General features: G+C 36.4%; 2 protein-coding genes across 6 annotated transcripts in view; both read right to left on the bottom strand.

Annotated features, from left to right (window-relative positions):
* Positions 1–7,473, bottom strand: part of LOC111343354 (uncharacterized) — a 28,894-nt gene extending 21,421 nt beyond the window's left edge. For all 4 annotated transcript variants that reach the window (XM_022950518.2, XM_022950519.2, XM_022950520.2 and 1 more), the window contains exons 1-2: positions 7,164–7,473; positions 1,575–1,668 (exon numbers count right to left, since the gene is read on the bottom strand). In XM_022950518.2, the coding sequence (XP_022806253.1) occupies positions 1,575–1,668; positions 7,164–7,183 (114 nt within the window). In that variant the 5' untranslated portion in view covers positions 7,184–7,473. The remainder of the gene's footprint in view (positions 1–1,574; positions 1,669–7,163) is intronic.
* A 1,000-nt stretch (positions 7,474–8,473) lies between these two features.
* On the bottom strand, positions 8,474–15,723 carry LOC111343361 (large ribosomal subunit protein uL10). Of its 2 annotated transcripts, none has more exons than XM_022950526.2 (9): positions 15,686–15,723; positions 13,406–13,504; positions 12,126–12,301; positions 11,654–11,888; positions 11,220–11,328; positions 10,421–10,497; positions 10,213–10,299; positions 8,953–9,006; positions 8,474–8,683 (listed from the first exon to the last, which is right to left on the bottom strand). In XM_022950526.2, exons 2-9 carry the CDS (start codon positions 13,457–13,459, stop codon positions 8,522–8,524), a joined length of 954 nt encoding a protein of 317 aa, XP_022806261.1. In that variant the 5' UTR covers positions 13,460–13,504; positions 15,686–15,723; the 3' UTR covers positions 8,474–8,521. The 2 variants fall into 2 exon arrangements, with proteins under 2 accessions (XP_022806261.1, XP_088607347.1); XM_088751221.1 differs by having other exon boundaries at positions 14,155–15,707.
* Between the last annotated feature and the right edge of the window lie 40 nt (positions 15,724–15,763).

Raw genomic sequence — 15,763 nt, 5'->3', positions numbered from 1 at the left:
TGCAAAGTTAAAAATAATTTGCCTCAGCTAAGCATTTTCCTGTGTTTTAGATATCTGTAAATTTTATAAAACATTGCCAGGTACGAAAATGTAAGAGACAAACACAAAGTTTCTTGTCTGGAGGTGATCAAGATCAAAGACGCCATTTTGAATATACCACAACTTAAACCCAGACTTCCACGAAAACCATTGCCGCACACTAAGAACTATGGGATTAGTTCAAGCTTGACCACCATGTGAAATTTCTACCGGGCAACTAAGGATTCATCAGGGCAACCAAATTCACGGCTTTGGTTGCCCGGCTTTTGAAATAGGGACAACCTGGGCCCAGTTGTTTGAAGGCTGATTAGTGCTAACCCAGGTTTAAAATTTAATCCAGGTTTCTTTATTTCTCTGTTCAAAAGTGGTTTCGGGATGATTTTTCCCATTTCATTATAGCATTCAATTATCATATTGTAGACATACGGAATTAAACTGAAGTTTTTTTTTTTAAAGCTTTCAGATCTGAAATCAAATTTCACACTAATCCTTGGTTATTTTAACCCACCTTTGGACAACCCGGCCCTGGATTTTTTTTCAATTTCGAGCACTGCAGGGATAGTAAATTGAAGGTAGTTTGTAATAGTTTAACCCTTTAGCCACCAAGATATAATTATTAATTCTCTCCTACACCTGTTACATAGTCATTTCCTTCTAAATTAGTTAGGAGAATTTTGTGTTAGATCAAGATAACAACTTTTACCTGATAAGTTTGAGTATTCTCATTACCTGTTTACTGGATAATGTTTGGTTATCAAATGGACAAGTTACATGTTGATCATTTCTGGGAGTAAAGGGGTAATCAGTGATAAACTTTGACAAACTCCAAAAATATTTCCAAAAAGTAAGATTTAACTGTCATTAGAACATAGCTAGCAGAGTCGCGCAATTAAATTCATTATACGTGAGCGTGCTCAAAATCCCGATAGTGCACACTGATAGCGTCAGCAAATCCGACTTCACCAGAACTTTTTTTTTCGCGCGAGCGGCCATTGTTAGCGCGGGGAAAAATAATATATTTCGTGACAATAATGGATACAAACAGAAACTCGGCCAACTAGTCCGAAAACGAAGGCAATGTTTCGACCTTTTCCCTTGGGCTAGAGCTCTTAAATGAGGCAGAAAGAGAGAAAAACAAAGGAAAAGGAGACTCGGAAACAGCACCGTCACGATTCGCTTCAACTGATCTTGTTATCCGTTTTTCGCGTCGGATTTGATGCACAATTCCACCGGCTATGTTCTAAAACAATTGGTTCATGCTTTCAGCTGTGCACTATCGAGTTATGGAGCACGTGGGAAGTTTGGAGAGCACTCAAGAAGCTAGAGTTTCCCTCGGCTATCGCCTCCGGCAACTCTTACGCTTCTTTCGTGCTCTCCAAACTTCCCGCGTGCTCCATAACTCGATAGTGCACGCTAAAGCATGAACCAATTGTTATAATTGTAAAGAATGATAAAATTTCAAGTATGACTTGATTTCAACCAACATAGGTCCCTTAAAGTGGCTATTAAAAAGAACATGATTTTTTGTTTCTTACCAGTCCTGACTTTTGCAAGTGTTTCTTCATACGAGAATTTGAAAAATATCCAGCAAGATGCTTGTCTTGTAAGCTGTTATAGGCAGCTAAAGGACTGAAAATGAAAACAACATACAAATTATGATCATCATATCTATGATCTATAAAACTTGTTCAGATTAAATTTCATTCCAAATCTTAAAATTTCAATTTTCTATTTCTTATCTTAAACTCCATTTAATTTCATTCACTTTCTTTTCTTCTTTTGTTTTAATCTTTAACACTCTAACATGAGTATACAGTCATGTCTTTGTACAGTCTACTGTTCTCTGTACATAATCCCCTATTATTATCATTAGGAGAATTTATTTATTTACGAATATTTAGACACGGTAGCCCAGTTCAGCTTATAGCTGGTCTAAATGGGATCCTGTGACACCCACCCATCCCACCCCAGGGGAGGGCATCCACCACACAGTAATCTCGTGCATGGGAAATTAACATTTCCTACCCCTAACCGTGCAGGAGACGAGGCCTACGATTTATTCTTCCTTATCTGAGAAGACTAGAATATCTATCCATTTCTTAATTCAGCTGATAATTATTATAGAAAGGTAGCAAATTCTCCTCAGTTATTTTAAGATGAGGAGTATTGGTCCGGCCAGGGCTCAAACCCTCGACCTCCCACACAAGGCAATCCGGGGCTCTACAGAATTGAGCTAACCAGGAGGTGGTTAGCTAACTATCGATGGCTTCTTGATAGTGACCTTAATATTTAATCCAGGCATATGATACCTTTGGGAGATAGATACTAATCACTCTTTAGGGGTTGAAGAATTAACAACAAAACCATTTAGAACTTGCTTGAAAGGGGGCTACGAATTCATCCCTATTATGATTCCACTGGGATGATATGGGGTAATTCCACAGTATTTTGGACATAAAGCTTTAAGAAATAAAATTGACTAAAAGGACTATTAAGCTCTATTTCTGTACTAGTTAAATGCCAAATTTGTATAAAATGATACTTTTGAGATGTCAGCACTGTAATTTTGTGTCATAAATTATCATAAATTAACCTTGATACCAAAAAAGCTGTCATGGAGGGGACATACACTAAATGAATATTGTAGATCTGTCTAGAGAAGAAATCTAATAATAACTGTCAGGACATTAAGTTGTTTACCCAGACTTCCTATGTTATTAAATTTGTTTCTTGGCTTTGAGCGGAAGAGATGTAATGCTTTGTCCAACATTGAATTGTCCCCTCCGTGACAAAAATACCCACAAAAAATTATGATCTTTCTAAAATAAATGGGGATAACTGCAGAAACTTCTGTTAATTATTGAAGTATGGGCTGACAAACTCAAAAGTGGTAAAGAGTTTCTTCCACTTCTTTTTCCTTTTAATTACTTTAAAAAGATAACAATGTCACGGAGGAGAACTTTTGTCACAGAGGGGACTTTTCTGTCACAGAGGGGACATTACTGTAACAGAGGGGACAACACTGTAATAAAGAAAAATTAACTGTCACTGAAGATAATGCAATGCAACAAACTATACTCTCCTCACTTAAAAGAGAAAATAATGTAACTATTGAGTTTAAAATTCAAGTTAATTTGCGTCAAAAGTGGATGTGAGTACAACATTTTTAATGTCAAAGAAAGAGTTGCACATTTCATGACTAATACATGAACAAAAAGTAAAGGATTCTGGGATTGTAGGCTCTGAGCACGATCACCACAGCACTGGCAGTTGCTGTAGAGCTGAAATGAGTTCTAAAGAGAGGACAAAGAAATACAGAGAAAGATTGAAAGAAAATGATGAAAATTATGAGATGGTTAAAAAGAAAGATTGAGACTGTAATTTCATGTTGATCATTCTTGTCTTTTTTCCCCTTCAATTCATCAAGAACAAAAAACACTTCTTCTATATGAGTACAGCTGGCAGTTTTGTCAAGCCCACCCACCAAAGAGCTGTCTGTAAGATGTGGAGTGCATTGCTTGTGGCAGATAATCAGCCTAGTCCAGGGGACTGGTCCTTTCATGTAAACAGTTCTAATGATATACAGCAACAAGAAACAGATTATGATTGTGGTGTGTTTGTTTTCATGTTTGCAAGAGCCCTTGCTCTTTCCTGTCCTTTTGTCCTTAACAAGGACATGGTGGATGTAAGGAAATCCATTATTCATGATCTCCATGTTCAACATCTCAGCCCAGTACCATCTAAGTGGGTGGAGGTCGGGATGTACTTTGCTGTAGACTATGTCACAACTTTTTACTTTGGCCGGGTGATTTCTGTGGAAGATGGCTTTGTAGAATTCCAGTTCTAACACAGCATAAGCTCTGCCAGCTATGACTGGCCAAGATGACATGACGTGGACAGGGTACATTGCAGTTGTATTTTTTATGGTCCTGTAATGCTGGAAGGCAATCGCCCATTTACATTTTCAGTGCAAGGTGAAGTTGAGAAAGTGCACCTGTTTTTCAAAAAGCAGGACTAATTCTGAGCACAAGAAAGCCTATGATAACTGGCTGTCTTTTACAGCATTTATGAAAATGAGATTTGAGCTTTTTGGAGGTTTATTCACTTAGAGTGCACTGGATTTTAGACTACTTTAGTATGAACTGGATATTGTCAACAGTTAGCTGTACAACTGTACATACAAAACTTGTAAGTCGTTATCACCTCTGAATCTGTGGCACTTTTGTTCAATATTCAGCTTATATAATTATTATATTTACATCTTGCATATCATGCATGCATGCATATTTGCAGTCTACAATGCAGTTTTGAGTCTTTTTATTAAGAGAGAGGGACAGAAACACAAAACCTTGAAATATTTGGGTTGCTTACATTTTTAGTTATACATGTAAGTTTTAAAAATGTTGTATATGTTTTTGTATGTACCAGGTCTTAATGAACCATTGGTGTTATCTTGAGTACTTTACATGAACCTAAAGTTTCCAAATAAAAACTAAAAAAAGAAAAACATGAAGGTTTTTTTAAGAAATGTGTTGTATCATATGAACAAACAGCATGACACAACTTTCCAGAATACTTTCCAGCCATAAATTAAATGTCTTATAAGGCTTGACGACACCTACGACAGCCAACCTTTTTCATGTGGTCAAGCTTTAAAGAATATCTTGAAAAGAATTGAATTAAACTGGGGCTGTAAACTCATATTAAGGCTGGAAAATTGGTTCAAATTGGTTCAAATTGATCACTGCTGCCTATTGGACAAAAGGTCCCCTCCGTCACAGTCCCCTCCGTGACAATAACCACGAGCACTTACTGTTCCTGTACAATGTAAGAGAGGAGGAAGGCCTTTTCCATTTAAGGCAGTTTTATTGTTGATTAACATCTAAATAAACTATGTACTAAATTATTGTTGCTACCATTATACATTCACAGAAATCTGAGATTAAATTTTAACTTTCAGTTTTCATAGTTTCTCTGGTCCCCTCTGTGACAATCTAAGTAAATGACTAATTCCACCCAAATGTGGAAGGAGTCGTTTGGAAATAGTTTGATTTAAAACAATCATTAGCTGTTCTATCCATTAGAAGTCCTCAGTGAACTGAATTATATTAAGCTGGGGAGCTATCCATGATATTCTCCTCTGAATTGTGCCCTCCGTGACATGCAAAATACTGTGGAATGACCTTTTAGACATTACAACCCTTTGGAACTGAAATTTCAAGGGGTGTGAAGGGGATAGAAATTTCTACAACAACACACTTTAATTAATATACATGTATATTTGTACATCCATGAGGTGATTCAATTTTTTTGGTTTACAAATTTCATGCCAGTTTAAATATATCTTATTAACCAAGCGCGAGGGCTGTACTGGGAGAATATCAGCCTGAGGTCTTGACAGTACGGACCGAGCTGCGCTCGGTCCGTACTGTCAAGACCTCTGTCAAATTTTTTTGTGCGGACTGAGCTGCGCTCGGTCCGTACAAAAAAGACCAAGGGCCAATATTGTTCCAGTACAGTCCTGAGCAAGCTTGCTTATTAAGAGATTTATTATACAACTGAAGTTCAAAGGGACACAAGTGCAGTATCATGATTCGGGACCATTTGGGACAGTGCCCAGTCCAATACTTAGAGAATATTGGACCGGCAATAGAGCGTTTTGATTGGTTGATTTTAGTTATTGGCCCTCTGACTGCCCGAGTCGTGTAATAATTCCTGTTAATCCTTTTATCTCAGATATCATTTTTAGACTAGTAGACTGAGACAGATGAGAATTAAAATCAAACTGGTTTGAAAAATTCTAAACTGACAAATTTGAACCACAACATTAATACCATCATATTATAAGCAACAACAACAAAAAAGGAGTTTCAAAATGAAAAAAAGATTAACAGTACAGTGCATTAAGTAAATTTTCAATTCATGAATTCAATTAGCTGAAGCATTATCAGTATGCAAACAGCACTGTAAATATAATGACTCATTTCATTTTGTGGATAGATTCACCATAAAATAAAATAATTTTGCTTAAAATTAAGTCTCATGCAGGGAAAGCAAAACTTATCACTCACAAATTAAAAGAAACAATCTACTGACTTGTGAATCTGACAAACATTTATTTCACAAGGCCAAAGGTATAGTATACATTAATTCTTATTTTAATAAGTGACCTCATGAAAGAGCAAATAAAAATTTCCTTGAGGAAACGACCAGTGTTTGACTACTATAAATTTACCATCTTACAATGTTCAAATCAGAAAAATTGCAGGTGAACATTGACTGTTATGAACAGAAGGATGGAATATTAAATAAACTAAGACAATCAAAATGGAGAGAAGATTACAAAGATTTTCATAACACCCTAAGCCCATGAACAATGCATACCCTGAGGCTATTTATTGTGGCTCCATTCAAATGTTCTATTGGTTATTCAAAGTTTGGCATTAATTGGAAAATACTATATCACACAATTAACACGAGTGCACGAGCAATAATACATGTATGCATTTACAACGACAGGTATATCAATTTGTCTACCGACAGATTTAAAATCTTTTTATTGTATGATTCCGCAGCTGCAAAACTAATTTCTTTAGTTAGGTCAGAGTACTTGATTCAGCAAGCAACACTGCCCTTGGAATTGATTTGGTGGTGAGGACGACTCCCTTCGCCGAGAGGCTAACCATATTGTTATCAGGAATTCCGTGATTAGCTTACGTTTGGTTATTACTTGGCAGAAGCAAGAGCACAATGTAATCAAGGCAAGAAGTATATCGTGATAGGTCGAAACTTCAAGCTTTACGCTTCGGCGCAACAAAAACAGTGTCAAAACTTACCTGTTTCAAAAGACCTCAGGGAACAACGATTCTCGCTCGTTTTCAAGAATCGCATCTTTATAACTTATTATGCATTATCCACTAGAAATCCCAGCTGTTATCAAAGAATAATCCCCACCAACCTCGGCTCACAAACTCAACTACATCTACAGTATTCAATGTCACAGCAATCTAAGCGCTTCTCTGTCAAACAACACAGACGAGATTGACCTTGACAAAGCGAAAGAAAACCGTGTTGTCTCCAAGAAATATAAAGATACCAGGATGCAAAAGTTTTCTCAAACTCACCCTGAATCTGCGTGACTCATGATTGCCTAGAAGGTTCTTTAACACAACCTTGTAATCAGAGAACTTGGTCAGCGATGATCGGTTCGAAGATGGCGTCGGTTTAACGGGTTTTCTTTCCTTTCCCGCGCTACCTTCCTCTTTGTCAACTACGGGAAATTCGACGATCCATCGAAGAAGAAGAGGAAGCCATAGAGACCACAGTGTTTATATAATACCCTATTCAAAAAGTAAAGCTTGCGGTAAGCAATACTTACTCCAGAATAAATTTTGTACAGACCGGTTTCCAAGGGGGTCGTTGCCAAGAAGCATTTGTGTCGTTAACACATAAGCGACGTCATTTCTCTCCAGGCCCCTGAGTGACGAGAGTTCCCAGTATCCCTCCGACAAGTTTTATTTAGTTGAGATATTGTAGACTCTCTCAAAAACTCTTTGATGCTCAACAATAGTGTTGAAATGAGACATTTTAGTCAATCATGATATGACAATCTGTTCTTTTGAATACTATGGTGGAATAAAAAACCGCTCTGCGAAATTACGTTAAAATGATTTTGGTGAGATGTTACGTGGACTTAAGAGGGACTGGATAAGGATAAGATAACGAACGGATCGAAGGAAGTCGTACTTATTTGTACAAGGAAAGAAAAAGAAAATAATATGGAGACAGGAGAAATTCAACTCATAATGTCAAGAAAGTTCCTCTAAACATTAAAACTCATGGGATAATTTTCATCATTTTCCAAATAAAGCCATAATCCCCTTTTCGATCTGTTTTTTTTTTATTTTTTTATTATATATGGTTTTACGTGTTGGAGTGTGTTCCTAGCCTTCAGAGCGGGGGTATTTATAGTCTCCTTCGCAGCCGTCTTTCGGGATGTCACGCAACGTTCCCCTCTTTCGGGGGAGCGTTGCGTGAAATCTCGAAAGACGGCTGCGAAGGAGATTAGGGTATTTATGGCATGTAAGTGTTCAGTATTTTCTTGCTAAACTTGTCTGCCATCTTTGAATTAAACTGACGCATATGGCTCAAGAGAGAAACAAATTTGTACCCAGTGGGTTGCATAAACAACAAAAAGGAATGGGTAAGTAAGCATTGGAAGAACTCCTTGGATATAATGCAGTGAAAAAAAAAAGGCGGTGAAAGTTGTGTTGGGAGTGTTTTCGCACAATTATATGTAAACACCAGAAACTGCAAACAAACCCATTACCTTAGTTGCTCTATAGTGGTTTTAGAGTCCTATCACTGGTGGAATTATTTGAACTTAAAAAAAATTGAAGTTATCAGTCTGAGAATTCAATTAAACAAGAGCAAAGTGATTGCATAAACAGCTTTAATCTGTGATGGCTTTTCATGTAACTGGTTAGTCAAACAGTCCGAATCCCATATCATCATCACTCTCTTCCTCCTCCTCCTCTTCTTTCTTTTGCTCTTTGGCCTCCTCAGCGGGAGCAGCAGCAGAAGCTGCATCAGCAGCGGGAGCCAAAGAAGCAAATGCATCTGGATTTTCCAGGAAAGCCTTGAGCTAAACAGAAATAAACCAAAATGAGTACTGTCTTTGTAAAATTTTAAGCCACTCTTAGATAAATGCTGCCCTCTGTCGAATTCTACAGACACTCACTATCAATAGAGTCACTTTAGCTTAAGGTATGTGTAAACATTTTAGGTTAATCACAAAACTGCAACTTTGGACAAGGATCACTTGCCCTTACATTATAAGCTTAAGATTGAATTGCAACCAACAAAAAGCTGCACAAATTTGCTTTATTGTTACAGAGAGGTAAAAATTTTTACCTGCTCAACTTGTGGGAAAGTGATCTCAGTTTCCACAGCAACAGCAGCAATATTCTAGGGAAAAAAATTACATTTATTGTTATTGATATAGGCAAGATAAGGCAACAAGGAACAATAATTATTTCTTTTTCTAATGAACCATAAGATTGTGGAATGAGTTACCTGTGTAAATAGTATAGTCAAACTCCTTGACTGTTTTTTAATAATTCTAAGTTACTGTCCTATTTACTTAACAATCACTATGTGCTTTTATTTTGTCTTCTTCTATTTCATATCATACAGTTATAAAAGTACTATCAAATTTTTTTTATTAATTTCATTTGAGTGTTGTATAAATCTTTTTTTAATTTTTTGTATAATAATAGTTGGTGTGACGTCTGTACAAATTTTACCAACTTAATAAATCTAGATGTAGACATAGAAACATGCTAGGGCAGTTTTCAGAATGTCTTGGTTTCAAATTTTGAAGATCAGAATCAACCAACTACCATATTTACTCATGTGCGATTCGACCTTTTATGACAAAAAAATCAGCCCAAAAATCACCCTCAACTAATACATGAGTTATACACAAAGACCTGACTCAAGCAATCCAAAAAATTAGCACAACAATTGCTAAAAGTCCATTAGGAAAACCAAGTTCTACAAACCAGTTCTGATTGCGTTCAAGTTTTGTCAGTTTTCAGTGCATTCTATGCTAAAATCATGGTGATAATAAACAAGTGCTGTTAAACTTCGCAGCACACAGATACATTTTTTGCTTGGCAGTTTTTTTAATTCCCCACATTTTCAATACATTCTCAGATATATGAGACTAACTTTTTGGTAAATTTCTATCAGTCTGAATTTTACTTCTTTACCTAGAAACGATGAAGAACCCGATTTTTGGCCTTGAAAATGGGGGGTTCATTTATACATAAATTTGACTTGTACATGAGTAAATGCAGCATGCTGATGATATTACATTATTACATTCATATCTTTATAATAATTATCACACTAACACCTGGCCCTTGACACATGTTATACCAGAGGCAAGCCACTTAAAAACCCTTTGTCCTGTGTACAACTCTTAATTGACTATTTGTCAGTAAACGAAATTCTCATCAAGACTCCGAGCTCAGCTTTCTTCAAAGTTACCATTTTCCGCAGTCACAATGGTGACTAGAAGGGCTGCAGCTTGGAGCCCTGCACCGATAGGGTTTCACTGACTACCTGTTATGAAATGGCTCATGATTGTTACTTTTTGAAACAACCTACCTTGAAGCCATTGATGATTGAATGTGGAACAGATGCTACTGTTGGGTAGCCAATTTCGAGCGAGACTGATGCAACATTCACAATACCCTGAAAGACATTCAAATTTTGATTTTCATAAAACCAATTGTTTATCTACCATAACTTTTTAATTTGTAGATAAATGAAGGCCTGGTTTGATATCTGTCTCAGATGTCCTAGTGTGACGTACCGTTATGAAACGAGAAAGGATATCTTCTGAAGTAATATCCAGCACATCAGGTGAGAAACAGGCTCCACCTTCATACACTGAAAAAAAAAAAAAAAAAAAAAAAAAAAAAAAAAACCTCAAATAAATAAATAAAGATCTGATTCTTAATTCTCCCTTCTAGCTGCTACACATTCCCTTGTAAATAAGTTCTGAAAACTTCGTATTACATCAAGATACCTGTCACCCACTTCCTTCTAAGAAAATTTATCTTTCAAATCGGCACTCTTAACTCCATATAGGTATCAACAAACGCTTTTCATTCTACTAATTTATTCTTTGTTTTTCTTGTCATCATGTTCCCACCAATAGCATAGCTCCACTTTCTGCATAGAAATGCATGTACACAACCCACAATTCCTCTATTCACTCTGATGAAGGGCTAATGCTTGAAACATCAGCTTTTTAACCCTTTCCAGTTGCCAATTTACAATTTCAACTTAGTCGATGTAACCAAATTTCCTTCTAAATTAGTTAAGAGAATTTGGTGTTAGATCAAGACAACAGTTTCTACCTGATAAGTTTGAGTACTCTCATTACCTATTTTCTGGATAATGTAAGGACGTTATAGGGAGAATTTTTATGTTGATCACTTCTGAGAGTTTAAGAGTTAATAAACCACTGCCTCAATTTTTTCTTTTTTCAGGAGTATTTCATCAGTCATTAAGGTGATATATATGAGGAGCAAGCAACATTATTAAAATGGCAGAGAGGAGGTTTTGCCTGTTTAGAAATAATTCATAGTGTATCATCTACTGCCTACCTTGCTGGATGACAAGACCGTATGAGAATGGAGAGATCTTCAACATGTTCAACAGCGTGGATTCAGAAGCTCCTACTTTGTCATCCTTCTTGATCAGATGTACATCATTCTAAAAATAACAGACAAAAGAAACAGTTGAGTGTTAGAGCACACACCTAAAACGTCTCCTTTTCTTGTGACAAAAAAAACACTCAATTCTTGACATGAGGACACCGTATAAGTTTCGAAATGAAAGAGTTTGCACCACAAAAAACTAGAGTCTTTGACAAAGGCATTTATAAGAAAATTGTCATGCCTGGTGTATTAATGGTTAGCTAGGGCATGAATCAAAAACTAATATTAAGCTCTGAAACAGAGAGCTTGCATGTTATTGAAAGGCATGGTATAAACTAGAAGAATCTTGACTTTACTTAAAGAAATCAGAGATCACTAACCAAGATTTCAATGGTTCCTTTGGCAATCTTGGTTGGAATGGCCAAAGCCTGGAAAAAAGATGTCTTCTCGGGACCCAGGCCAGTGTTTCCCTTTGGAACATACACATCCAGAGGGGCAACTGCTCCAGCTTTAGCTGGGGCTGCCACCTTGTTTGCCAGGATGAGATCCCGCACATCTGTGAGCTCTTCCTTGGTAAACACAAAGCCTACATTGCCTTTGATGTGAGGGATCAACCTAAGAAACACAATTGCAACAGAATATTCATAATAATCTTGTATGATAAGCAGTAATCTGTGAAAGTGACTTAGAACAAAAGCATGATAGGCTAATGTCAAATTTTTTCCCAAAATTTGAGCTGCTCAATCCAGGGTGTGGTTTATCTGCGAGTGCGGCTTATCTGCGGGCTTTTATGGTAACCCGCGGAGATATTTGCGCAAAAGACGTTGAGAGGTCCTTTCAAGATGCTCTTACTTTTCCAAGGCAGGATTGCTTTCCAAGTGTCCACGGATGGCCTTTCTTATCATGGTGTTCTTGCCCATGAGAATTTCAGCTCTGCCACGCAGAGACTGACGGATTTGCTGCATCTGTTTGGACCCTACATTGTCTACACCAACCAGAAACATCTTTGGAAATTCATCCATGTATTGCTGTTGAGGAGAGTGCATTCAAAATTACAAGTTCTTTCCAACACCACATTACTTAATCAGGGCTTGACACCAGTTTTCACCTACTTTCCAAGCAAAATTAAATTTACCTCTTGGAAAAAAAAAAAAAAGGAAAACAACATCAACCACAAGATTTGTGTGATCCACAAGGTAACTTCTGGTCATTATAGCAAGCAATTTTCTTATTTACAAGGCTCTGGGTGAAATGTTTGCAAAACAAAATGGGTCAAATATTAAAAGACCTGGACAAGAATATGAGTTTTCATTTCATCATGCATTCTAACATTCTTTGAAACATATGACATAGCTGTTTTCGAAACAAGAAAAATTTTGAGTAATTCTCAAATTGGTGCAATCATAACCATTAAAATTCCCTTGTATGTGATTGGTGCATTAGCTGCTCTATTTTTCACTAATTATTCTTTGATATCAGATAGTGTAATTGGACAGTTGGCAGTAATCAGACTGTTAAAGCAACTGTTCCCACTAAGTCCACTCAGCTGAGTCCACTAATTGCACCCTCTTTGTGGTTGTCCAATTTTGTAATCACTTGTATGATTACAGACCTAACTGAACTCCATTTATTTATAATACAGTAAAAACCCACAAGTAAGAACCTACATTTTTAGGAGTTAGCCTAAACAGGTTCTTATACAAATGGTACTTAACAAAATTTTAGGCTATTTAGGTTCTTAAAACAGGTTCTTATTCTTGGAGAAAAACACACCTGCATAATAAGTTGGTAATTGTCCTATATTTTGTGACTACATATTTTGCACTCATTTTTCTTAAGAAGATCATGTTTTACAGCAATGGCAATCTGGTTTTTCTTCGATTATGATTACAGTAAATAATTTCAGTGTACCTGTAATGTACTATATGATTTTAGAAAATAAGAACCTATTTTAATTTTCTTAGGCTAAATAGGTTCTTGTTTATAGGGGGTATAAATGGCAAATTTTAGGCTAACAGGTTCTTAATTTTTAGGTTCTTTCGTGCAGGTTTTTACTGTATCATTATAAGTAAGAAACAATTGTTGAACCATCATGGTAGTAATTAAACATAGAATATACATTGAAAACTTACAATAAGCTTCATAAAGTAATTTGTCTTCCATGTTGACTTGTCTTCCCTAACCATTTTGCTTGGTGAAGGATTGCGCAGAAAAGCGTTTAAAGACTAGATCTGGATAAGAAACAAAATAAAATGAAGAAATCATGATAAAAATACATTCAGTCTATAGACATACATAAATAGAGAAAAAAAAATGCAGTTTGCAACTTTTTTGTCATATTATGGTTCCAGAAAATATCCATCCCCCCCACAGAGGGTTTTTTCCAGTTTGACCCCCCACCCGAATGGATTTTCCGTTCCAGAGGGCTTCGCGTTACTCCCCCACCCCCTGGAATTTCCATGATTTTTTCTACTTGGTTCCCCATACCCCTTGGAAATTCCAAATCCAAAATAAGAGACTTACTTAACTTGTTTTGATCTACTTAGAGTTGTAATAAAAATTTAAAACTCCTAAAAGTGACCATGGAAATTCTAGACGTATTCACAGACGCGGTAAATATTCGAACTAACAACTGAGTTTATTTAATGTCCTGGCAGCTGACCTTTTCACTGTTCAATTGAAAGAAGTTTTCATTCAAAAATCAAAAAAAAAATTAATGAGAGTTGACGATCTTTTAAGTGTATATCGTATACGTTTTGTAACTGAGTCCAAGTTTCAATTTATATGTAGTCAAAACAACATTGTCGAATTACGTTGCACACACAAGAAACTATTTGCTACATATTTATTTTTGCTATCACAGTGAAACTCGGGAAAATACCTCAATGCTAATCTCCAAGATATTTTTGTATGTTGCAGGTGTAATTTCTATCTACAGTAGAATAGAACTGTCTGTTTATATTATTTTTTCATGCCTCCTTACCGTGGTCTGTTAAATATGAATAAAGTATCGCATAGCAATAAAATCATGCACTGTAAAATTATAATGAAAACTCCAACTGGTTATTTGTCACATACTTAAAACAAAATTTCAAGCGAATGAGAAGCCAAGCCAGTAAAAGTGCGCGAAGAGAGAAAACATGCACTTCCACTCAAACTCATTTCCGCTCGATCGATCAATACATTAACTCATCCTCGATGTAAAAACCTGTCAAACTCACGGATGCAAAGAAAATAAAAGCACCAAGAGGCATTAAACAATAAACAAACCCCAGCACGAGCTAATGAAACAAAGAAAAAATATCACAGCTTTTTAAACAGAGGTAAACCCAGTACATCTCAGGGGACTGGAAATGATATTTTTCAAGCCAGCCATTTTGTTTGACTTCGCTTCGAACGTACTGCTCCGTAGTCTCTCTCAGTGGTAATCTGTGTCGACGAATGCCGGAATCAATAGTGGAAACTAAATGACAAGGAATCTTACGTCAATGGATAGAATTTTCAATTTTTCTTGGTTACCTTGAATCAATTGGAAAAGTACGTAAGCGTTGTATTCGATCGCATTTCAAACCCTCTGAAAAAAACAGCTCTTTATGTACCCCCTTTCCCTTAGGAAATGTGCCTCTTTTACACCCCTCTACCCCTTGGAATTTCTGTGACTCTCCGCAGGGGGTATAGATATTTTCTGGAACCATACATTGCTACTTATAATAACTGTTGAGTGGTACGATCATGAAATTAGAATTAACCTATTTTGTTTTATCTCCCCATGATAATCCATTCAAAGATGTAGTATAAAAGTAATGGGCCACCTTTGAATAGGTTTGTAGCATTATAAGCCAACTAAGGATGCATTTTTAAGGAAGATTTGAGAAAATTGTTTCTGGTACTACTCCCCATGACTCCCTGCACAGATTGTGATTCAAGGGAATTTTTCCTGTATCGCTGGACCAACGTGTCGCATGTACTTTTCAGGCTAAAACAAAAGTCAAGGAAATGCAGTTTATTTCTTAACTAGAGAGGTTTCCAAGGAATCAACATGTCTAGTCGATTCGCTCACGTTTCTTCAGCTCTGGGTTTACACGGATTCAAAAATAAGTTTCATCTCTCTCGCTGGCATCGATCTTTCTTTGCTTTTCGAATAAAATATCTTTGGTTAATTTAAAAGAGTAATAGCTTATTTGTGAACAACATATTCTTTTTAACCCAACAACCTTATTACACGCCATACGCTTTTACGAAATAATTTTTTTTTGGTTTCGTAAGGGAGTGGGGTATTTTTAAGGGCAAATTTCTACTATTTTCACATTTAACAGGGATTTGGCCCTATCTCTTTTCCGAATAACGCAACTTTAAAACCTATAATGAGACATTTTAGCTATAATTTACTTGGTGATTTCGTTCAAACTTACTTCAAGAACAACGTGAAAGAAAAAGGACTAAACACGTGTTCAACTGGCATACCATAATTTTTTAAAGCTACCCACAAT

This window comes from Stylophora pistillata, chromosome 2 (assembly GCF_964205215.1).
Source record: "Stylophora pistillata chromosome 2, jaStyPist1.2, whole genome shotgun sequence".
NCBI classification, from domain to species: domain Eukaryota; kingdom Metazoa; phylum Cnidaria; class Anthozoa; order Scleractinia; family Pocilloporidae; genus Stylophora; species Stylophora pistillata.
The sequence above is the reverse complement of the archived record's forward strand: the minus strand, read 5'-3'. Positions and strand labels throughout refer to the sequence as shown.

What these genes read in the sequence shown, in the direction of transcription:
- LOC111343361 (XM_022950526.2), bottom strand. Translation starts at nt 13,459, where the DNA reads ATGGTTAGGGAAGACAAGTCAACATGGAAGACAAATTACTTTATGAAG. An exon ending in ATTACTTTATGAAGCTTATT is followed by an intron (nt 12,302 to 13,405) that starts GTAAGTTTTCAA and finishes TCTCCTCAACAG; the next exon opens with CAATACATGGATGAATTTCC. An exon ending in CGGTCTTGTCATCCAGCAAG is followed by an intron (nt 10,498 to 11,219) that starts GTAGGCAGTAGA and finishes TTTTTTTTTCAG; the next exon opens with TGTATGAAGGTGGAGCCTGT.